Source organism: Cynocephalus volans, chromosome 1 (genome assembly GCF_027409185.1).
Source record: "Cynocephalus volans isolate mCynVol1 chromosome 1, mCynVol1.pri, whole genome shotgun sequence".
Classification (NCBI taxonomy): domain Eukaryota; kingdom Metazoa; phylum Chordata; class Mammalia; order Dermoptera; family Cynocephalidae; genus Cynocephalus; species Cynocephalus volans.
Genome location: NC_084460.1, coordinates 71,235,399 through 71,260,461, shown reverse-complemented (window position 1 = coordinate 71,260,461; position 25,063 = coordinate 71,235,399). Strand labels below are relative to the sequence as shown.

General features: G+C 38.9%; 1 protein-coding gene across 9 annotated transcripts in view; it reads right to left on the bottom strand.

Annotated features, from left to right (window-relative positions):
* Positions 1–25,063, bottom strand: part of MCPH1 (microcephalin 1) — a 249,251-nt gene that overhangs the window by 136,244 nt on the left and 87,944 nt on the right. For 7 of the 9 annotated variants that reach the window (XM_063074610.1, XM_063074628.1, XM_063074618.1 and 4 more), the window contains 2 exons: positions 19,473–19,510; positions 16,998–17,160 (listed from right to left, as the gene is read on the bottom strand). In XM_063074610.1, the coding sequence (XP_062930680.1) occupies positions 16,998–17,160; positions 19,473–19,510 (201 nt within the window). Of the gene's footprint in view, positions 1–12,901; positions 12,987–16,997; positions 17,161–19,472; positions 19,511–25,063 lie in introns of all 9 variants that reach the window. The other 2 variants (XM_063074646.1, XM_063074655.1) reach the window with 1 other exon arrangement.

Here is a 25,063-nt window from a genome sequence, read left to right as displayed (position 1 = left end):
CATTCCCAGATGGCACTTTCAGTCCTCTCCACAAATTTTTTCAAGTGTTCTCATGGAGGGCAACACCAAAGCCCTCAATTTTCCAGGCCAATCACTTTTTCCTATCTGTCCTCAAGGGGAAAACATAGCACCTTCAGTATGGGAAAAGCACACCTGGGATCTTAACAAGATGAACAAAAGGATGGCAGAGGGGGACGGAGGGCTCTGGAAGACCACCTACTTCTGGTGGTCCCAACGGCCGGTTCTGCCACAGTCTGCATAAGTTTCTGTATAGAAAGAGCTCATCATGGCTAAGTAAGTATCTCAGTTGAAAGGAGCAGACGAACTCTACAGGTTACATGTCTAAAACCAGAATCCATTATTTTAATAACCAAAATTTATACACTGAGATAACTATTCATAGTCACTGCCTTCAGACAACACCTTCACCAAGACTGTTTCAAAGATCTACGTTCAAGTTAGACAAACTACTTTTGCCTAGTGTCTCTGGCACTAAACATAGTGTTTGTCATCTTACAGAGACCTTTTCTAATACAAAAATGTTCTGTAAGGATCCAATGAGACAGTGGATTTGAAAATGCTCTGAAAAATATAAAGCCCTTTACCAAGGCATAATCTGTGCTAGAGCAAAAAGAACTTTGCAATGAAATGCATGAAAGTTCAAAGACCCAAGCTTGTGATTCTAACCCACTGGGTATCACAAGTGTTAACACATAGTTGTGGTCAATGTTAGAACAGAAGGAAACAGTTCAGACTCTGGTGACAAATGTGACACGTCAAGCGAAATCTGCCTGAAAAATTATTCTTAGAATGTGTTAAGGGGTAACTGGCAATTTAAAAAAAAAAGAGTATGCTTTCAAGGTGATCTCTTTTGGACAGCTTTGGGAAGGCAGTGCGATGTAGTAACAAAAACCCCCCCCAAGATTCCAGTTCTGGTTCTACCACAGGTTATAATTTTAGAAGAGTGACTTCCCATTCTTCAGCATCAAATGTCGCATGGTCTATATGAACTACACGTATTATTTTAATCCTAACATTTGATTGTATGTTTGCCGCCAATAAAATACACCTTATCAGACTGTTTACTGAATTCAGCGTGAGAAAGCCAAAACTGGATCACATTATCTCAAGAATATTAACTTATTATGACATCATTTTTGATTTATGAAACATTCCATTATTTAATAGTTAACGTCCTTGAAATTTTGCTGCAGAACTGATTTAGCTTTTAAACCCTATTATCAAGCCTTATTCATAAGCTGTTCAGAATCAACATTTTCAACCTGAATACAGACTGAATTACTTTTCACTGCTCTGCCGTGCGTTTGAAAGGGAGATGGAGTGATATGGAATGGGAGCTGGAAAGGGGAGAACACCAGGTCACAGGACATGCCACTTGCCTGTTAGCGACCAGAAAGGGATTCGTCCACAAGGGGGATTCGTCCACAAAGGGGCTCCAAGGCAAAGCAGAATTGTAGATAAGTCACCACAGAAATGTAGAAAATACCAAACAAGCAACAGTGAGAAGGTAAGAGTATTGTAAGATTCATATAGCACTAGGTTGGAACAAAATATAACAAAACAACTTGAGTCTAAGGGGACACTTTGGTCAAAACAATTTCTTTATTTTTCTGTTGTGTTACTTCCTGTCTCCCATGAAGAGGAAACAAAGCGACTCCTGACACGGTTTTCTATTTCTATGTATCTGCCAGACAAGTCAGTCATGAAGCAGGAAAAACACAAATTGTTCTCTTTCCTGAAAACAGTAGAGTTAACCCTGGAAGTAGGAACTGCTGTAAACATGTAGAAATTGCCAAAGTTCTAAAAAAAAAAAAAAAAAAAGGATTAAGTAAAAATTCAAACTGAATTTTGTTACAAAATCACCACCGTTTTTTGATAACTAACTGGACCACATACAACCATCTAATTTTGAGGACCTGCTACAACTCTCCTTTACAAGAAATTTCCAGAGAATACCACACAAACCCTGAAGTAAAAATATTCTCAGTAATGTTTTTGTTGGAGGTAAATTTATACTACTAGCCAAAGAGAATATTTTAAGAATCCTCCAATCATACTGGAGACAGGATTAGGAGGAGGAGGAGGAGGGGGAGGAGGAGGAGGGAGGGAGGGAGGGAGAGAGGAAGGAGGGGGGAGAGGGGGAGAGAGAGAGAGAGAGATTGATTGAGATTCCTTTTACACAAAGTCAATGTGATCCTTTAAGTATATAATGTGGGCACTTCAAATCTTGACCCTAGAAGAAACTGCAACCTGTGAAGTTCACATCTAAAGTTATATACAAGTTGTAGATGAGTATTAAATTGAATATTAAGCTTTAAAAATTATGTGTAGTGGCTTTACTAATTAATAATGGTGGCAAGAATCCTCTCTCAATCAAATTTACTATTTTTGTACTAGTGGTTTTCTTTAAAAAATTAATGGAGGGAAGCCATGCAAGAAGCAGCAGTTATCTTTGTCTTCTCATTGAAGATGGAGATAAACAGAGAAAGAGATTCAGCTCATTTCTAAACCTTTTTCTTGAGGGCGAAAGTCAGCAGTAACCTGCTAACATCAATATGTAACATGAACTACAGGAAACATCTGACAGCCACCACAATCACGTCATAATTACACAGATACTTTAGTTCAGGCTGTAGTATATCCGGTCCTTTTCAATTTCCCTGGAATTGGTACTTTTCACAAATTAAAAATTGTTTAGGCATCACTGGTAAAGCAGTGCCTGTAGTTGGTTTCATAAAAAGACGTAAATCTCCCAAGCCATTATTTTCAAAATCTGAAAGTGATCACTTGCAGTCATAGTATTCTGATGGTTTTGGAGAAGACTGAATACATAAAAATCAATACTTAGATGGCTTTAAGGGAAGTGGTATTTTAAATAACACTCATGTACCTCCAGATTACAAAAGAGTTGTCTCCTTAGGTACCTCAAGGAACAATGCAGACACAACACACTCCCTGCTGCCACCCAGCCCATACCATGCTTCCAACCTCATCTCAGGTCCTCCCCTTCTACAGTGAAGTGTCCCCAATCATTGCAGATTCCAGTGATTTTATTTTCCTGTGAGCTCCAGTACCATTTATGGGCTCTAATAGACATTCCCAAGTACTGGTCATAGTATAAGTGCTGGTCTGCGGCAAAGCGTTCACTGGTCCAGGACAAAATTATTATTCTTATTATTTTTATTTTAGGAATGCTGCTTTCTTTTTGTATATAAAGATATAGTGACAAAGATGGTAACTGATTTTTATAGCTTCTTTGGAGAAAATTAATAAGTTGTAATTTCTGTTGTGAGACTAATACTGGTTAAGCTCTTACTTTTAATCAGCCACTGTATAAACACTGTGCAGGTCTGTTTTCACACAGTCCTATGACGGAGGTTCTGTTAGCTCCATTCCACAAATGAGAAGACTGCAACTCAGTGAGCTGGAGTACCTTACCCAAGGCTGTTGAGCTACAAGGTTTCCAGTACCCAGGCAGTTCAGCCATGTCTATAACAATTTTATTTGGGAATGGAAGTTAACCTTATAAGTCTATAAATTCTCCAAATCTGGCAGTAGCCTTATAGCTTGGCATTTAGCTATATTGTACTGATTTCTTCTTCTATTCTTTCATGTTATCATCCTACTGTTAAAACATCTCAGGCCTGGATCTTGTGTTAAAGTTTTGTAGGTCTTCTTCAATTTCAAACTTTAATGTAAATGCAGTGCTGAGTTGGACACTGAAAATGACAACAACGTAATGGAAATATGTGGGAACTTCTTAACATAGCATGCATGCACATATCTACATATGTGTGGATTTGTGTGTTCTCAATATAATCATTTAAACAGCACTTATCTTTTCATCCCACTCTTCTTTGAATAGCTATTTGTTGACTTCTGTCTTCTTAGTGGAAGGAATTGGACAGATGAGCTACTAGATAAATAAAATTCATGAACTTGTCAGAAGTCATATCCCATAGAAGGTCTTGAGACTTAATTAGTGGCTTGGTAGAGGAAAGATAATATTAAATTTTGAGGCAGCTGGTTTATCACTACTTAAAAGCACTATATTGGTATGTAAAATGTGTTATGTGAAAATATTAATTGAATGCCCTTATGCACACATCTTGCTAGTGTCAAGCATACTTCCTGAGGAAGGCTCCTGGGACCCAGGACTGTTACAGCTCCACTTCAGTGCTGGCTTGTTTGGTCTTGGAGTCCAAAATACCAGTCCTTCCCCATGGCTTGCCCAGCTCCCAACCAGCATCGCCAAACAAGAGGCAGCACCTGAAGAAACATGAACAGCTTTGGAATGGTTTGGGACCCAAGGCAATAATTTTTATTCTTTAAGTGTTTCTTCCCTAATTTTTCTTCATGTTCTTTGTTTCTGAACTGTCTTTCCTCTTGTTTATAATAGCCAAAGCCAGTTCTGAAGGCTAGATGTCCTAAACCAAGGTGTCAGCAAGTTGGTTCCTCCTGTAGGCTCTGAAGGAGAATCTGTTCCAGGCCTCTCTCCCAGCTTCTAGTGGCTGCTGAAATCCTCCGTGCTCTTTGCCTTGCAGAGGCTCTGCCTCTGTGTTCACATGGTCTTCATCCCTCTGTGTCTTTATAAACTTTTTGAAAGCCTATCCTTATAGAATTCAAATCAATTAAAAATTATTAAACTGGAATTTTTCTGAGGGAGACAGGGCAAGATGGCTAACTAGAGGTGTCTAGGGTATGTTCTCCTCACAGAAAAGGAACAGAAGGACTGACAGCTAAATATTGTTGGGAGTATCTGTGCGAGAGCTCAACAACAGGAGACTTGCATGAACACCTAGGATGCATGAAACTCAGACTGTGGAGCATGAAAATCCAGGATGACAGCACAGAGAGGAGAGACATCAGTGCACGATCCACTGGGATCAGTGCAGGAGGTGCTTTCCCTTGTAGGGAAAAGGTAGTAAGAGGGCCCACACCAACCCCCATCCTCACCACAGAAACCTGGAGTACCTACTGCAGGAGGATTCCACAGCCCCTGAAGCCCAGAGCCAAGTGTGGGGAGCTGCTAGAATACATGCACTGCATTGGTCTAGAACACAATGCGTGCTCCCCATCCCACATTCTCATGACCCAAGTTGATGCAGTACAGCGCCATCTTGAAACCAGAGCTACTGTGAGAGTGAGCCCTGCCCTCGGGACAAGTAGCCCTGAACTCTCTTACAGGAGAAGCTACAATGCCCTGATACCAGAGGCTTGAAGCCTGGACTAGAAAGAGGCTGTGACTCCCTTCCTGCATGTCTGGGAAACCATCCTCAGGCCTGCGGACCTGACACAGCCCTATGTCCCTGGCCAGAGATCAGACAGGCAGACCCGCCTCTAGTGGACTGTCCCTCTTCCTCCCCCTACCCACCACACCCCACCCACTTCATCCACCCCAGCCAGTTGGCTAAGTTCTGTGTGCCCAAGGACCCCAACCTGGAGAAACAGCTCACATGTCCTTATCCTAACAACACGCCCTAAGGAAATAAAGCACAACCCTCTCAGACAAGTGGCCAGGTGGATTCAACCTCAACAGTCCCACCTAGTGGCCTTAGCCACTGCCTGAGAGGTGGCTGGCAGGGCCCTCTCTCTGCAGTCCTACCTAACAGCCTCATCCACCACACAGGAGCAGCTTCCCAGGCCCCCTCTCTGCAGTCCTGCCTAGAGGCCTCACCTACCACTAGCAGCCAGCTAGGCCCCCTGCAGCACCACATAGTGACCTCAACTACCACCTGAGAAGCAGCTGGCTGGGCCCCCTCTTGGGTGGGAAGCCCACTACCCGACCTCACCCACTCCCTGAGAATTGGCTGGCCAGGCCCTCTCCTGTCAGGCCCGCTTCCCAACCTTGCCCACTGCCTGAGAAGTGGTTGGCTGGGCCTCCCCACAGGCCCACCTAGCAATCTCGCCCACCATTCGAGAAGAACTCAGCAGCCCCATCCTTGGCAGATGTGCTCCTAAATCACTGAGAAGGAAGCATGAACTTGCACCTGGCCCTGTGAAGTGGTGCAGCAGACAGGCGACTGGCAGACCTGCACCCAGACAGCTGAGCCAAAGCACACCCATGTCCAAAGCTCAGAAAAACAGCTCAGCTGTCATGCCCTTGGCAGGCCCACCTGTTGAGTTTTTGAGCCAACACACGTACACAACATCCGAATGAGAAAGCTGGGCTGACATGCTTCTGGGGGGCCTACCCCCTCTCAGAGAATTGGCACAGTGACCTTGCCACTAGCAAACCAGTCTTAGAAACCCAGACATGCCACATGCCCACATCCCCAGCCTGAAAATCAATCCAGCAACCCCATCCCGAGTGAGTCAGCTCCCAAGAAAACTGACCCACAGTGTACGCACACATACTCCTAGTCTGAGAACCAACCCAGTGTGCCCACCCAATGCAAACCTATATCACTGCTGCCACAAAATTCCCAAGCATAGGCTGAGTCACTTGCAGACAAAGTGAAAGTGGATTACAATGGAAGAAACTACACAGAGTCTACACTACTGCAGCTATCCGAGACAAAGCCATTGTACTCTACTCTAATCAACACCCTAGGATACATTTGCAGGTGAAAGTTTTTCCCCATGCACACCACTCTACAAATCTCAAAGAAATGACTGATCCAATAGATGGACAGATACCAATGTAGGGAAACAAGAATCACTAAAAAAAAAAAAAAAAAAAAAAGGAAATATGACACCACCAAAGAAACACAGTAATGCTTCAGTAGCTGATCCCAAAGAATAAAAAATTGCTGACTTGCTGGAAAAGGAATTAAAATTAATAACTTAAGGAATCTCACTGAGATGAAAGAGAATACAGAGAAACAATTCAATGAAATCAGAAAAACAATTCATGATCTGAATGAGAAATTTAATAAAGAGATAAATATCATTAAAAAAACAAACAAATCTTAGAATTGAAGAATTCATTGAATGAAATAAAAAGTACATCTGAGAGTCTCAACAACAGAATATATCAAGCAGAAAAAAGAATTTCTGATATTGAATACAGCTGTTTTGAAATAACTCAGGACAAAAGAAAAAAGAATACCAAAGAATGAACAAAGTCTACAAGACTTATGGGATATTATTAAGCAAACAAATATTTGAATAATGGGCATTCCACAATAAGAAAATAAAAAGGGACTGAAAACCTATTTAAAGAAATAATAGTTGAAAACTACCCTAGTCTTCGGAAATTTATGAACATACAAATCCTGGAAACTCAAAGGTGCCCAACTAGATTCAACCCAGAAAGATCCTCTCCAAGACACACTATAGCAAACTATCAAAAGTTAAAGACAGAATTCTAATCAAAATGGCAGAATAGCTGGTCTCAAGCATCAGCCTTTCTCACAATCAACCAACATACAACTATTAAAAAGCAACAACTGCCAGGGGCCACTAGAGCTCAGGTGAGGAGGAGGAAAGACCTACAAAGTTAGCAAAGGTGGGAGAAGCTGCAATGAAAGGACTGCTTTGAGCATTTTGTGACCTAGCCACTTAAAAGCTAGTCCTGGTGAGCACATGGAGCAAGAGCTGGCAAAAACTACAGCTGTGCCCTTTGTGGGATGTTGCTTGAAATCTGCAGGGAAGCAGAGGGTCTTGGTGGACCCAAGGCCAGCAAGACCACTAACAAGGATCCTATGGACCCAACAAAGGAGTGAGAGGCCATACACAACTGAAAAAAGGAGCCACTCAGAGGCCGGTGAGTCATCACAAGGGACTGGTGCATGGCCTGTCCCATGGGAAGTGTTTGGAGTGCAGGGAGTGGGAGAGATGAGCCCACCAGGAGAACACTGGGGCACAGCATGGACAGCTGATCTGCCCTCCAATCAGTGCAGGCCCACTCAGTGGAAACTGGTCAAGAATACAGAACTGCAGGAGGTGCAGTTTGCTGAAAAGATTCAGGCCCAGATAGAGATTCCACACAATCTAGATATATCATATATCTCACAAGACCCAGAAATACAAAGTCAACAATTATAACCTGGGCTGCACAAAAGGCTTTCCCCAGGGAATAAGCAACAAAGCAGCAATTTAGTTCAACCGTGGGGCTCAAGTGCTGATCTCCACAGGAAGTTCCCACATTTTAGAAGTAAGCAAAGGACAACAAATTAATTTCAGTGCAGAGTTTAAGAGGTGGGAATAGTGAATAATCCAACACAAAACTGAAAGAAAAAACAAAAAACCCACATATCACAGACAAAATTCTGATATTAACCCGTAAAGGTCTAACACCACCAAAGAACACCTATAAAACTTACAAGAACCAGAAGCCCCCTGGGATCCCAAGCTGGGGTGGGGAAGGGGTCAAGGGCCTCAACCTTGCCCCTCTGATGTTCAAATCCAGCCCAGCAATGACTGAGCTGAGGTAGGGGGGATGCTGAGGGCCTCAGTTGTGCCTCCCTTGACATCTGCATCCTGCCCAGCGATGACTCATCCACTGCTGGAAGCCCCCCAGGCTCCTGGACCAGAATGGGGGGGTACTGTGGGCCTCAACTACACTCCCCTGTCCTCTGCAATCAGACCAGAGAAGGAGCCAGCCGTGGGCATTCCTCCCCCTGCATCCATCCACGCTTCCCTTTCCCCTTATTCCCCTGCAACTGCTCTGCAACATCTTAGAATGTAAATAATAAATAAATAAATAAATTTTTTAAAAAGTTAAAGACAAAGGAAGAATTCTGAAAACAGTAAAAGGAAAGTGTCAAGTGACTTATAAGGGAATCCCCATTAAACTAATACCAGACTTTTCAGCAGAAACCCTACAGGCCAGGTAAGAATAAGATGATATATTCAAAGAACTAAAAGAAAAAAAAGTCAGCCAAGAATATTATACTCATGAAAGCTATTCCTCATAAATGGAGGAGAAATAAAGCTTTTCTGTCTCTCTTAGAGAAGAAAAAACTAAGATAATTCATAACCACCAGACCAGCCTTACAAGAAATGCTTAGGGGAGAGTCCTACATCTAGAAGAGCAAGAACAATAACAACCATCATGAAAACACATGAGAATATGAAACTTACTGGTACAGTAGAAGCACAAATTAGAAAGAGAAAGAAATCAAACCTCATCAATACAGAAAACCACCAAACTGCAAGGATAAACAATAGGAGAGAAAGAAAGAAACAAAGGATAAACAAAATCAGAAAACAACCAACAAAATGACAGGAGTAAGACCTCACACATCAATAATAACCTTGAATGTAAATGCCCCAGTTAAAAGAGACTGGCTGAATGGATTTTAAAAAATAACTCATCCATATTCTGCCTACAAAAAACCCACCTTACATACAAAGACACACATAAACTGAAAGTGATAGGATGGAAAAAGATACTCCATGCAAATGGCAGACAAAAGCAAGCAGAAGTAGCTATACTTATATCAGATAAAAAAGAGTTTAAATCAAAATCTGAACTAACAGAGAAGGAAGGGCATCATATAATGATAATGGGATCAATAAAGCCAGAGGATATAACAACTATAAATATATATGTACCCAGCACCGGAGCACCCAGATATATAAGCAAATATTATCAGACCTAAAGGGAGAGATAGACACCAACACAATAATAATTGGGGACTTTAACACCCCACTCTCAGCATTGGACAGATCTTTGAGATAAAAAAAAAAATTCAACAAGGAAACATCAGATTTAAACAGCTCTACAGACTAGGTGAACATAACAGACATTCAAAGAACACTTCATCCAACAGCTGAATATATACATTTCTTTCATTTTATTTGAGCCCAGTGAAACCTGTTGTGGGTTTCTGACCTCTGACATTGTGAGATAATAATGTGCTGCTTTTAAATTACTAAATTTGTAGTAATTTATTACAGCAGCCACCTTGTTCTTATCTAAGAAAATCTCTTCTGGAGAAGTCTGTCAACTATTTGGCAAGGGTCCTTTGAGTGACATGTGCAACCATCCTCATAGTCAATGGAAACCAGTGCAGGAGAGCGGCCCCATCCCCAGTCTGTGCTCCCCCCCATCTCAGCCATGTCTTGTCCTGGCACTGGAATCTTTTATAGACTTCATGATGCCTATCTTGTTTGTGTAAGAGGAAAGGGATTCCCCCGCCCACTGTAACCCTCTGAAATCATTATCAATTGTTGCTAAATCATCTTAACTCACTTTATACAGTTGCTCAAGCCCAAAGCCCCAGAATCATCCCTTACTCCTTTCCCCTCACATTCTGTGGCCCATCCATAAGAAACTCCACCCAACTCTACTTCAAGATATGGTCCAGATCAAAGCATGTCCTGCTACCTCTAGCCTAATCCAGACGAATCCAAGCTGCCGAAGGTCCTTGGAATGCTTCCTGATGAAGGTGTGGGGCTGGCTGGTACCAGAAAAGGCAAGAACTGATAAAACAGGAGGAGAGAAAAGTGGGGAGCTAGTCAGGCTTTTCCACTATTCTCTCTGCTCCCTTCTGCTTACTGTAAATATTGGTGAGACTGTCATCATGGATGTGAAACAAATTTAACAGAGAACCTTTCATTGCACAGAAGAACATGTTTCTCTTAGGATCCTTTATTAGTTACTTTTTGTGTTGCTGTAACAGAATAGCTGACACTGGGTAATTTAAAAAGAAAAAAGGTTTATTTGGCTCACGATTCTGGGACAGCTGCATCTGGTACTGGCCTCAGCCTGTTTTTATTCATGGTGGAAAGCGGCAGTCAGCCAGCAGATGCAGGATCATATGGTGAGAAGAAGCCAGAGAGAGAGAGAGAGGGGAGGTGCCAGGCTGCTTCTAACAACCAGCTCTCACAAGAACTAACTGAAAGATAATTCATTAACACATACCTTCCTTCACCCCGATGGCATTAATCTATTCACGAGGGATCCACCCCCATGACCCAAACTATATCTAACCTCCTCAGAACTTATCATGGGAAATGTCCTCATTCCTGTCCTGCTGGATGTAGGGTTCTCACAACTTTGTAAAAGGCTGACACCACACATTATTTCTAAGGCTCAGTAGTCAACGTAATACCTGCTGGCAACCTGACATATAATTTAAAGTGTGAACTGTTCACATAATTTCTTTCAAAGTCAAGATTTGAGATATCCATATCAACACATGCACTTATACTAATAGAAATACCTTTAGAAACATAAACAACATACTTTGCATATTTTATAACAGACGAAAGATCAAAGAACATTTCAAAAAAGCATTTAATTTGAAAACAGATATTTGTAGATCAAGGTGCTAAAATATAAGTAACACAAGTATGAAAATATGATGTTTAAGAAAGAACTAATTACCTTTCTCCACTTATCTGATAGCTTCAATAAAAATAAGTTCTTTGAATGTCCCCATTTTCTTAGCACTAGATCTTACGTATTAAGGAAAATAAAACTTCAAATTTAACCGTGGAATGCTGTTCAGCAGAGAAACTTGTATTGTCAACGATGCTCACACAGATTCACAGTAAAGAGGGTCAAAATTTCAAATCAAAACAAGGGCAAAAATAACTTACAGGCAAACTTCTCATGAAAATCCCTTATATTGCCCATTAAAATGATTATGTACACATGGTTTTCTGTCATTTATAATGGCACACACTAATTCTTATACATTCTAAAGTTTGAGACAAGATCAAAAAGAAAATCTGAAAATACCTAAGTGTTCAAATTATTCTTCCTTAATCAGGTAGTTAAATTTTTCTCCCAGTAAATGGGGGAGAGTAGAGTGGTTTTAAGTGTTCCTGTTATCAAGAGTGTTTACCTCACAGTTTATTACCATTATACTACATAGTCTTACTGATACATGTGTGTGTTATTGTAAGGTGTGGGGAGTGGGGCCGCATGTTGGGGTGCTCAGCTTGACATGTACGTGAAATGCAAATGAAATGTACTGTCACCACACTCCACACACATAGGAGCGAGGAACCACAGACAACTGAAAAAGGAGCCACTTAGAGGCCGGTAAGTCATCACAAGGGCCTGGTCCATGGTCTGTCCCATGGGAAGTGTTTGGAGTGCAGATGATGGGGGAGACAGGCCCACTGGGGGAACACTGGGGCACAGCATGGACAGCTGATCTGCCCTCCAATCAGCGCAGGACCACTCAGTGGAGACTGGTCAGGAATACAGAACTGCAAGGGGTGCAGTTTGCTGAAAAGACTCAGGCCTAGACCAGAGATTCCACACAACCCAGGTGTACCAGACCTCACACCTGGAAATACATACAAGGAACAAGTCAGCAGAAGGACTTAAGGGTCTACAGGTCAGAAGAGTGGTCTAGGAAGATTGAGTGTGCAAATCATCAATACATAAATGGTATTTAAAGCCATGAATTTAGAATTTCAATCTAGAAGACTATGTGGTAGGACTTTAGACTGATATGGTTTTGTCTTCTTGTAGTAATTGAATGTCTTTATAGGGAAAACAGATGCCTTAATTCATCTGCAACCCCATACTCCTGGATTACGTATACCAGTGCGTGTCCTCACCAGCTTGGCTCCTTATGTACTGGGTGTGAGAAACTCGAAGCCTGTGGGGCCACAAAGGAAGAGTATAAATAAGAACAGGGGCCTGTGGACAAGCAGACAGGCCAACATCTGAAAGTGGTGGAGGAGAAAAAGTCAACAAAGGAAAGGGAGAAAGAGCCTCTCAGGAGAAGGCTCTCCCAGCCCTCTCTCTCCTCATGCACAAGCAAAGCCACCCTGTCAGTTGGGAGGGAAGATACTTAGCTGACACCTCACAGTCTGGATCTGGAGTACCAACTTTATAAGATCATTCCGGGAATGCCAACAGCCTGAACCTGGAGGCATGGGGTCCCGTATGGAGAAGGGGGAGGGTCTGGTGAGAGCTGAGTTGGGGCAGCCTTCCTAAGGGTGAAGAGGACCCTCTACCCTAACATACCTGGTTTACTGATAGGCAGCCCACAGGAAGCAAGCAGGGCCACTTTTTGGTGATTCTGTTCATTCCAACACAATTCTGTATGATTCTATTTTTAAAAAATGCAAAGAAAAAAAAATCCAGGCTAAACTCAGCTGTATTTTTCAAATGCTAACTCTGTAAGGAAAAATAAGGGGTTGATTACCATAAAAGTCAAAACAGTGAGTTCCTGAAAGGGAATAGAAAAGAGGGCATATGAGGGGTTTCCAGAGTATTGGTGATGGTCCTTTTCTTGGTTTAAGTGGTAGTCATATGGTGCTGGCTTTATAATTTATTAAACTTCATGCTTTTATGAATTCTCTCTGTATGTAAAATATTGCACAATTAATAAACTATGCAAAGGATATTGCTAATCTTCAGAATAGTTTCAGTGTACTGGGGTAAGTCGTAGCCAGACAGAATGTGCTGAAGAAAGAATGGGAAGCCAGGAAGTACAGACAAGTACAGACAAGTATTTGGGAAGTTTTGCAATAAAAGAGAGGAAAAAGGTGGCACAAAAGTTATTTCTAAAATTTTTTTTCATTTTTAAGATAGAAGAGATTACGCTTAAATGCTGATAGGAAGCATCTAGAACAGATGCAGAAGTTGAAGATAAAAGAGAAATATAAAAATGTAAAATTTAGCATGTAGAAGGAAATGCTCCTAAAACCAAGGTGATAAACTGGCAATATCAGGAGTAGGAGTGCTCAAACATCTTAATTCAGAAAGCCATATTACATGTACTTCTTAAATAAAAATTACAAACAGATTTACTTGCACGTATGTGTGTCTGTTAGTATTTTAAGACATGCATAGATTCTTGTAACCACCACCACTAACAGAACACAGTACAGTTCCAACACCCCAAAGACATCTCAGGTGCTACCCATTTGCAATCAGACTCTACTTCTACCTTCAACTTCTGGAAACCACTCATCTGTTCTCCTTCCCAACAGTTTTGCCTTTTCCAGAATGACATATAAATGGGTCACATAGCCTTCTGAAACTGGCTTGTTACAGTCAGCATAATGCAATAATAGAGTGTCATTCAAATTGTTGCATGTATCATTCCTTTTCATTACTGAGGAGTGTTCCATCGCATGGACAGACCAGTTTGTTCATCCATTAACCCACTGAGGAACACTTTTGTTTATTTCTAGGTTTGGGTAATTGTAAAGTAAAGCTACTACAAATATTTGTGTACTGGTTTTTGTGTGAACATAAACTTTCATTCCTCTAGGGCAAATATCTAGGAGTGAGATTTCTGAGAGAGATGGTAAGTGTACATTTAACTTTATATAAAACTTTTTCAGAGTGTCTGTACCATTTTCCACTCCCACCAGCAACATATGAGAGTTCGAGTTGCCCTGCATCCTTGCTAGAGGATAACCAGTATTTTTTATTTTGTCCATTCTAATAGATATGTAGTAGTATCTCACTGTCGTTTTAAATTGCATTTCTTTAATGATTAATGACGTTGAGCATCTTTTCATGTGCTTATTTGCTGTCTGTGTATCTTTGGTAAAGTGTCTGTTGAAATTTTTTTTTTTTGCCAATTTTTGTTTGGGTTTGTTTTCTTATTGTTGAGATTTGAAAGTTCTTTATAAATTCTGGATGTAAGTCCTTTGTCAGATATGAGATTTGCAAATACTTTTTTTATTAGTCACTTCAAAATATCCTTCACAGAGTAAAAGTTTTCAATTTTGATGAAGTCTAATTTTTCAATTTTTTCTGTTATAATCATACTTTTGGTGTTATATCCAAGAACTTTTTGTCTAAACCAAGGTCATGAAGATTTTTCTCCTATGTTTACTTCTAAGAATTTTGTAACTTTACATTTTAGCCTGTGATCCATTTTGAGGTAATTTTTGTATCTTGTGTGAGGTATTAAGTTAAGCTTCCTTTTTTTGCTTGTGGATGTCTAACTGCTCCAACATCATTTGTTGAAAAGACTGAATTTCTTGAAATTTGCTGAATTTGTTGAAATGACTTAATTTCTCCACTGAATTGCCTTTGTCAAAACAAATGGGCCATATTTGTGTGGAACTATTTCCAGATTCTCCATTCTGTTCCACTGTGTCTACCAATACCAACTGCATTGATTAATGTAGTGTAAAAGGATGCCATAAAGTTAGGTAGGGCCAGTCCTCCTACTTTATTCTCTTTCAAACATGTTTTGGCTATACCGGTCCACTGACCTCTCCATATAACTTTTAGAATCAGCTTGTCCATATCCTCAAAGATTATGCTGAAACTATGATTGGGAATGCATCAAATCTATAGGTTGTTTTGGAGAAGAGTGACATTTTAACTATATTGAGTCTTTCAATCCATGAATACAGTATGTCTCTATATATTTAGTTCTTTGATTTTTAAAATCAGCATTTGTAGTTTTCAGCATATAATCCTGCACATATTTTATTAGATTTATACTTAATTATTTCAATATTGACCTTGTATCACAGTATCCTTATATCCTGACAACTTGTTAAACTCAGTTATTAGCTCTAGGAGCTTTTTTTTACTTGTAGATTTCTTGCGAGTGTCTACACAGACAATCAAGTTTTCTATGAATAGAGGTATTTTTGTTTCTTTTCTAAACTAAATGCTTTTTATTTCTTTTTCTTACCTACTGTATTTATACTTTGTTCATTCACATGTGACTGAGTGCCCCAGGTTCTTCTCTCTGGGCAAGGAGTCTAGCCTGAACTAGTTAATTGAATAATGTGTTTTATTGCCTGCCTTTCTCATATCAGGTAACCCCATATCGGGTTACTGTAATCTAAATTTGTATCTGGTTCTATTTCTATGTATGATTAGTGGGAGAATATTAGCAGGACACTGAGCAGAGACATGTAGGCAACTAGGGAGTAGGTCTTTACACATGTCAACAGTAAATGCAGTCAATTCTCAGGTCTGACCCCTCTGGACTGTTCAAAGCCTCAGAAGAAAAGGTTGGGTACAGAATCAAGCACAGATATATATCTTTTTAAAAAATAAGAAACATCTTTTCCTCTGAAACTTGAGAGAAGGAAAAGCTGAAGATACAGAAGACATTTTCAATGAGAGAGAAAGAAAACAGAATTCATTCAATGAAGCTAGAGTTATACATTATATTTCATACAAATAAACATGAAGCAGTACTAGTATTAGATAAGGTAATCCCCAATTGTCAACAATGCAAATAGTACTTTTTTTGGGAACTTCAGTCTTTTCCACTTCATGACTTGAAGCAATAATCTCCTAAACCTCTCGTAACAGAGAGCTACAGGGTTAAGTTATGCCATGGGAAAAAGACCACGGCCATTCTTAAAAATACATCTGTAGTTTGTTTGCATATTATAATTCTTCTGGTTTAAATGAACACAGTATTAATATAATACATTCTTGGGGGAGGAGAAGGGAGGGTAGATACTTAACAGATGCAAAACAGTAACACAAGTAACAAATGATGCTATTCTCATCAAAAGCAATGCTTTGGAGTGAGCTTGGGTTGAGGATCAAAGTAAAAACAGAACGAATAATAGACAATTCCAATTTTTATGAATAATGAAAACAATAATATATATATTTTAAAACTGCCCTTAATGAACAGAAATAAGGGCAAATAATGTTACAGAAGGATATGTATAAGCGAAAATATATCCAAAACATATTAAATGAATGTTTCATCCTAAGTAAATCCATCTGTAAAAATAATCATTGAATTATTCTGGCTTTTCAAACCATCACTAGCACAGGTCACAGTATTTCTTGGTCAAACATAAAGCAAATCTTACTTGATTGTGAAAACATGCATTTGGTGTTTTCATTCCAAGACTTTCTGATTTTATTTCTGCTAGTGGCTGAGAGGTCTTCACCTCCAGGGCTACTCCTCCTGTTCTCCACCCTCCCCATTCTCTAATTCTCAGAGGGCTTAGCACTGGCTGAAAGGGGTGAGCAAAGGGAGAGGAGCTCGTAGGAGCACATGCAGATCCACAAGGGCGTTACATCGGCATGAGTCACTGTCATCACCTCAGGTGACCAAATCTATCAAAATGTCTTCTGTTTTTAAAATACGTAATTCAAGCACAGGGCTTACCCATTCATAAGAAAGGACCCAGCAGCCGCGGGCAATTCCCAGCAGCACATTCAGGGTGCGAAGCGGCTTCCCAGCTAGCACATGAGTGGTAGTGTCACAGACTTCGCTTGCAAATGAAAAGCCTTTCAATTTATTCATGACCTGGATGATGACATTCTGCTTTCTATCAAAAAGGGAAAGAAATCAACAAAATGAATATGTTTGCTGCATATACATGTTAAAGTGATTACACCAAATAATAATAATAAAATAGAAAATAATTGATTTTGTTTCTGGTGCTCATGTCTTAATTTCTTTACAATCAATGCCTTGAAATGTAGGGAAATTAAAAAAAACTTCAGATCTCAACTCTGTTTATTTCAATGGCTGAGAAAACAGGCCCAGAGACTGTAAAGGTCACTGGCTGGCTAGAGACAGAGACAGCATCAGAAACCAGACCCCCTGACATAACCCTGAATACTCTTCCCACTGGACCAGTTATTTACTTATCAGACCTATCTGAACCTATTTGGCACGATCAGAACCAAGACTCTCACTCATTTTATTCTAAAAATAGAACACTTATTGAGTGTCAAACACATAGTTTTTCTACTAAGAGGGGAAAAAGACCTTTTTTACTAAATCATTAGATCAAATCTTAGCGCATATTTGCCAGAGGCTTAACACCTTTTCTATAACTTGCTTACTAAATAACACTCAATTCTTCCTTCTTTTTAACAATAACCTTTGTAATGCCTTTAGTTCTGTTAGACTGCTTCTCTCCTTTTTCTCCCAGCAAGTTTTGGAAATCCCCAATGAAATACAAAGGATATCAATGGCTTTCTAAGCCCCACTATAACATGCTCGATGAGTTAAAAAATAAATGTCTCTCCTCTCCAAAAACTATACTACAGAGGGAAAGAGCCTATTGTTGTCCATGCTTATACAGACTATCTCCAGTGATCTTGGGCATGTCCATCTCAAGACCTCGGTTTCTTTACTGGGAAAATGAAAGGGCTGAACTATATCACAGTTTTCAATCTCAGAGGATCCCTAAGGTAGAGAAGAAGATCCCTAAGCCAGAGAATCTGCACTTACTGAGGTCGGTCGTGAGAAATATTAAATGTGGGGAAAAAAAATAAAGGCAAACCAAAAGAAAGCAAAAACAAAAGTAAAAAAGTACCACACTAATGCAAGATGTTAGTAACGAGAATTTGTGGAGGAGGAAGGGGTGGAGGGGATGTAAACTGTCTGTACACAATTTTTCTTTCTCAATTTTTCTGTAAACCTAAAAATGCTATAAAAATAAAGTTTATTACTCAAAAAAAAAAAAAAAAAAGAAAGAAAGCAAAAAGAAATAAAAGCCTCTAAACTAGATGCTCCCTAAAACTCTTCATTTCTGAATATCTGATTTTCTCCATTCCAAGTCTGGCAGCTGCCAGCTATTTGCTGGATGTGCTAATAAGGAACAAATGTCTTTTCAAGGTTAATCAATATGGAATCAGAATGCCCTGTTCATAAGTTACACGAGAAGTCTGTGTGGGGAAAAAAGAATAAGATGAGAATATGGCCTAAATGAAAAGTTTTCTTATTAAACACTTTAATGAGAAAATAACCAGCTATTACTAATTTCTTTTTTATTTTGGGGAAAAATATAGACTTTAAAAAATATTGCATCCACTTTCAGTTTTCGTTTCTGTATTAGACTAGAATGTTCAATATATTTCATAACACATTTACAAAAATTTTGAGTGACCTCCTTTTTCACTGCATAATACACGATATTTGAATTATTAGTGCTTTTATTTCATGCCATGGGCAGGAAAGGGATCCCACTACAGAAAACGTTCTATATATACACTCTTTATGCAGCACATTTTTCATTGAAATGTTTCATTGTTTTGATGAATGCCTTAAAATCTTAAAACCTACGACTGATATAAAAAACACGGTTTTCCCCTTCAAACAGGAATTCAAAAATCTGTTGCAAAGAGTATAGCACTGTATTTTTGTTGGATGTTCCTTACTGTGTTAATGCTAAGGAAGATGATAAGAGCATGCCAACAAGCTATTAATCCTTCCATAAAATGTGTAGATAGCTGTTTTAATACAGCTGTAGAAAGCTTTCTACCATAGTGTTTAAGATATTTAAGAGAAATGTTTTGGCTAGTGTTCCTACATTTACTGAATATTCATGGGGTGGGGGTGGTGGACAAACAGAGCCATTAGGTATTGGAAACAAGCAAGATGAGGAGCACAAAGAATGCAACACCTCTGGCTGCTTTTGAAACAAGCCCCAAAAGTTTTCAGCACTAAATTGTTCATATTTAGTTACATTTTTTATTTTCAATGTTTTTCTAACTCGGATATTAATTATATAAAAGTGATATAGTACAGAGGAATGAGCTGTCTAAAAACATACATAATTACAGTATATGAGAGAAAAAGTTAAAATTTTACATTGAATAGAAAGTTATCAAAACAATGGGTACTTACTCAGATGGCATGCTTGTCATGACTAATGTTCTCGTTGGCTAGAGATTTCAAAAGAGAAGGAACAAAAAACAGTCAAAAACATAAAAAATATTTTTCCCACGGAAATAAACTTTAATAAGTTTTCTAAAAAGTTACATCACTTGAAAATAAACATTTAAGCATACGTCAAAGAATAAAACTTTATATTCCTGGAATAAACAGCCCAACAGATAGAAATTCAGATACTATCTCAAAACCAATCCAAAATAATCCAGACATGAGGGAGAAGAACAAAAAATATTTCCCTCCAGAAGTCAGTCCTACCAGTCAGCTAGGGGATTCCCTAATGTGTCAATGACTTCACAGACTTCAAAGTAAGAGGGGTAAGAACAGTGTATGTGCAGATTCAACAACCACATTTGTAAGGTTTGTAGGCAACCCTATTCTCATTTCAGACATGTGTGCACAATAATGCTATGCTCCTGTTGCAGGGGTCAAGCAAATCCCTTGCGAACAGAGGCATAGCTAATAGAACTTATTGGTTGTGTTGGCACTGGCTATTAACTGTAATTGTAAATATTTCTTTAAATATAAGATTTTAAATACTTTACCTAAGAAATGCACACTGACTGCAAAAAAATTTAAATGCTATGAAAATATATAATTAGAAATATGAATTCCTTATAATTCTACCAGCCAGAAATGGCTACTGTTTAACAATTTGGTAATATTCGTATTATCTTTTAATTCTATTTTTCCACTAACTTTTTGAAGTACCTTATATATTTAGCCAAATGCTCATTCTAAGGGAATGAGTGTGTGTGTATTTGCTTCTTAAAAACAAAAACGCATTCACATTATTCATGTACTTTTGTAATTCATGTAAGACACTTCAAATGCAACCACCTGCACTATATATTATAACCATACACTAACATTGCACACTCATGCATGTCCTGAATGGTCAATGGGAAATAAACGAGAAGAGGGACAAAAGGCATTCAAAGGACCCCTGAATGGCAAAGTAAGACTTGAGGGGCCTGTGTACTATATCAATATATCTAGGGAAGGTGGAGAAGGAATAATGAAGAGGTAATATGAATCCAAAAGACGTGCACAGGAAGAACCAGGAGGAGTGATAGATAAGGTAACAGATGATTGCTTCCCTGTCTTTCTAGTTATCCCTCCAGAATATTCTACTGTTATCTCTTGCCTATTTCTGATACCAAAAGTGGAACAACTACCTGGGTTAATTCTAGAGCCAAGCCTATACATGGGCATCTCTAATCATCAAAAAAGATTCTGACTGAAAACTAATCCTGCTTGTCAGTGTCATCCTTGAATGAAAACTACACAGGCCCTGTGATGTGACCAGCCCCAAATGGTTCTGCAGAATCATCCAAAAGAAGCCTGCAGGGTTCCATTTGTGGGAAGTATCCATCTCTAGGACCAAGAGGTCCAGGGGAAAGGGAAAGGGAAACTGTCTTGCCTACTGTTTGACTTCCACAATGTTAGGATTCTTCTCCATGACTTTGCCCTTGGACTGCTTCTCTTCTTTACCTATATTTACTCCCTATGTGATCTCTCAGGCTTGTGACTTTAAATACCAGTTACATGCTGACAATTATCAATTTTATATGTCTAGCACAGATCTATTCCCTGACCAGACTCAAATGTCTACCTGACATCTCCACTTGGAGGTCTAATAAGAATCTTGAATTGAACATGCCCAAAACAAAACTACTTGTCTAGCGAGGAAATTAGACAAGAAAAAGAAATAAATGGCATCCAAATTGAAAAAGTAGTAAAACTACATTCCCAGATGAGATGATTTTAAATGCAGAAAACCCTAAAGAATTCAGAAAAAACCTGTTAGAACTAATAAACAAATTCAACAGTTACAAAATACAAAATCAACACACAAAAATCAATTGCATTTTTATAAATTAGTAATGAACAATCTGAAAAGAAAATTTAAAAAACCCATTCCATTTATAATAGCATTAAAAAGAATAACATGCTTAGGAATAAATTTAATCAAGGAGGTACAAGATTTATACATGGAAAATAGAAAAATGTTTTTGAAAGAAATTAAAGAAAACCTAAATAAAAGACATCCTGTGTTTATGCACTGGAAAAATTATTAATACTGTTAAGATGACAATACTGCCCAAAGCAATCTATAGATTAAATGCCATCCCTATCAAAATCTCAATGGCACTTTTTTTTTTTCTTTCAGGAATGGAAACATCCATCCTAAAATTCATATGAAACCCCAAGGAATCCTGAATAGTGAAAACAATCTTGAACTAGAACAACAAAGCTGGAGAAAGCACAATTCCCAATTTCAAAACTTACTAAAACGCTATGGTAATCAAAACTGTATGGTACAGGCATAAAGATAGACATATGAGTATAGACCAATGGAATAGAATTGAGAGTCCACAAATAAACTTTTACATCCACAGTTAACTGATTTTCAACAAGCTTTCCAAGACCATTCAATGATTAAGAAACAGTCTCTTCAACAAATGGCTCTGAGAAAACTGAATATCCACATGCAAAAGAATAAAGTTAGACCCTTATCTTACAACATATACAAAAATTAACTCAAAATAAATCAAAGACCTAAACTTAAAAGCTAAAACTGCAATACTCTTCAAAGAACACCCGAGGGAAAATCTCTGTAACACTGGATCTGGCAATGGTTCCTTAATTATGGCACCAAAAACACAAGCAAAAAAAAAAAAAAAGATAAACCATTTGCCAACCATTTATCTGATAAAACACTAATATCCAGAAGATATAGAGAACTCATACAACTCAACAAAAAGGACCAAAACCCAATTTAAAAAGTGAGCAAATGACTTAAATAGACATTTCCTCAAAGAAGATAAGCAAATGGCCAATAAGCACAACAAAAAGATGCTATACACCACTAGTCATTAGGGAAATTCAAATCAAAATTTAAGTGTACCTCAGTGAGATAAAACTGAATACCTACCAGGATGGCTATTAAAAAAATGAAAACAAACAAAATGGAAAATAACAAGCATTGATGAAGATATGGAAAAGTTAGAAGGCTTGTACATTGTCATTGTAAATGCAAAATAATGCAGCCAATGTGGAAAACAGTTTGGAAGTTCCTCAAAAAGTTAAACACAGAAGTACCATGTGATCAGTAATATCACTCCTAGATATATACCAAAAAGAATTGGAAACAGGGGCTCAGATACTTGTAGGTGAATTTTCATAGGGGCATTAATCACGGTAGCCAAAAGGTGGAAATAACCCAATGTCCATCAACAGATGAATGATTAAACAAAAGGTGCTATATAATACAATGAAATATTATTATTCAGCCACAAAAAGAAGTTGCTGTCAGATAGATGACTCTTGAAAACATTTTGCTAAGTGAAAGAAGCCAGACACAAAAAGACAAATACTGTAGGATTCCACTATACGAGATATCTAGAAATGGCAATTCATAGAGGCAGAAAGTAGATCAGGGGTTACCAGAGCTGAGGATGGGGTGCAGAATGAGGAGTTATTACTAAACGAGTACAGAGTTTTACTTTGGGTTTAGGAAAGGTTTTATAGATAGCGGTAAGGACTGCACAACATTGTGAGTGTACTTAATGACACTGAATTGTATACTTAAATTACATGAGTATGTGTTTTATCCCAGGAAAGGAAAACAACAACTAAAGTACTAATCTTTCCCAAACCTACTCCTTCCAGCTTCCTTTGTCAATGGCAACCCCATTCTTACTTGGGTTAAAAGCATTTTCATCATCACTGATTCTTCATATTTTTGCTATCACCCCACATACGATCCATCACTGAACATATCCTATCACTTGACCTTCCAGATACACTGAGAATCTGACCAGTTCTCATCACCTTCACTCCTAACATCCCATAATCTCTCACATACATTACCATCCTTGAGACTTAAATCAATCTCAACACAATTCCGTGTCAAACTGTCATATCACATGTTACATCACATGTCACCCGAATTCTCAAAGCCTCCTGTGGAGTCATGTCTCACTCTGGATAAAAGGCTCTACACAAGATGCTCCTGTTCTCCTTCTGACCTTGCCTCCTGCTCTTTCCCCTTCTGCCCACCCTGCTGCAGTCACCCTTTTCCTTGAACAGAACAAGCAACTCCAGCCCAGTGCCTTTGCTTTCATAGTTTCTTCTTCCTGGAATGTTCCCTGCCCAAATAACCACAGGGCTCTCTTTCTCATCTCCTTTGTGCCTTTACTCAAAAGTCACCTTCGTGGGCTGGTCAGTTAGCTCACTTTGAGAGTGTGGTGCTGGTAACACCAAGGTCAAAGGTTCGGATCCCATACTGGCCAGCTGCCAAAAAAGAAAAAAGTCACCTTCTTAGACAGAATGTCTCTTGACCACCTACCTAAAACTGCAGCCCTACACCAACACCCAGTTCCCTCCTTGTAGGTTTCTTCCTGGCATTTATCACATTATACATTTCATTTATCCTGAGGGGCAAACTCTCTCGCAAATAGAATGTAAGTTCCATGAGGGCAGGAACTTTTCATTTGCTTTACTATTTTATCCCCAATGCCTGCAACAGTGCCTGCCAGACAATGAGCACTCGAAAACATTTGTTAAATATTCATTATAAATGGATCAATACTTATTTCCCATTTGGTATTGACCCATTTATAATAAATACATCTATCTTCATATGTATATACATGCTTCTTATAAATACACATACTTCATATATTCTCTTAATTTATTAATATCTTGCTTATGAAAATTATTCAAGAAAAGAGGACCATGAACAAGACTCCTACTAGTGTCTAGTGAAGTAAGGCTTAGACAGTTTCAAGTCAACTGGAGAACTGATGGTATAACCCTGCTGTGGAATGGATGCTCCCCATCCTCACTGAGGTTTAATCCCCACTGTAACTGTTGAGGGTGGGAAATCCTATTATGGTAATTGAAAAGTGGGGCCTTGAGAAGGTGATCATATCATGAGAACCCTGCCATAGAGAGTGGTGATTAGAGGCGTGGTTCTGAGGGCTTTAAAAAGAGAGTGAATGAGGAGGTTAGTCTCTGCTCCACCATTTTCGTGATGTGATATCCTGCCATCACTGTCACCAACACCAAGGCCTTCACCAAATGTGTTCCCTGGACTTTGGACTTCTCAGCCTCCAAAACTGTAAGCAATAAGTTTTGTTTTCTTTATAAATTACCCAGTTCCAAGTATTTTGTTGTAAGCAACTGAAAGAGACTAATACAAACCCATCCCAGTCTGAGGGAGAGCTATTTTTACAAGAACAATAAAAACCCTAAATGGAAAGAAAAAATATATAGACGGCAAGAAAACAATCCAAACAAAAAATAACACTGTGCTGCTATATCTGTCTGACTAAATATCTGATAAGAAATCTGGAAGACTAAAGGTTCATGAAGGTGGTTCAGCTACAGAACCTAAATGAGGCAAGTACTCCCCAGAGTATGATGTTAACCAGTGCCATGATAGATGGCACACGATCAGGCTGTGTGACAAACAGACCTTGGCCTGAAATATAGTGATGTAATGAAATGAGCAATGCATACTAAGAGAAAATAAGCAT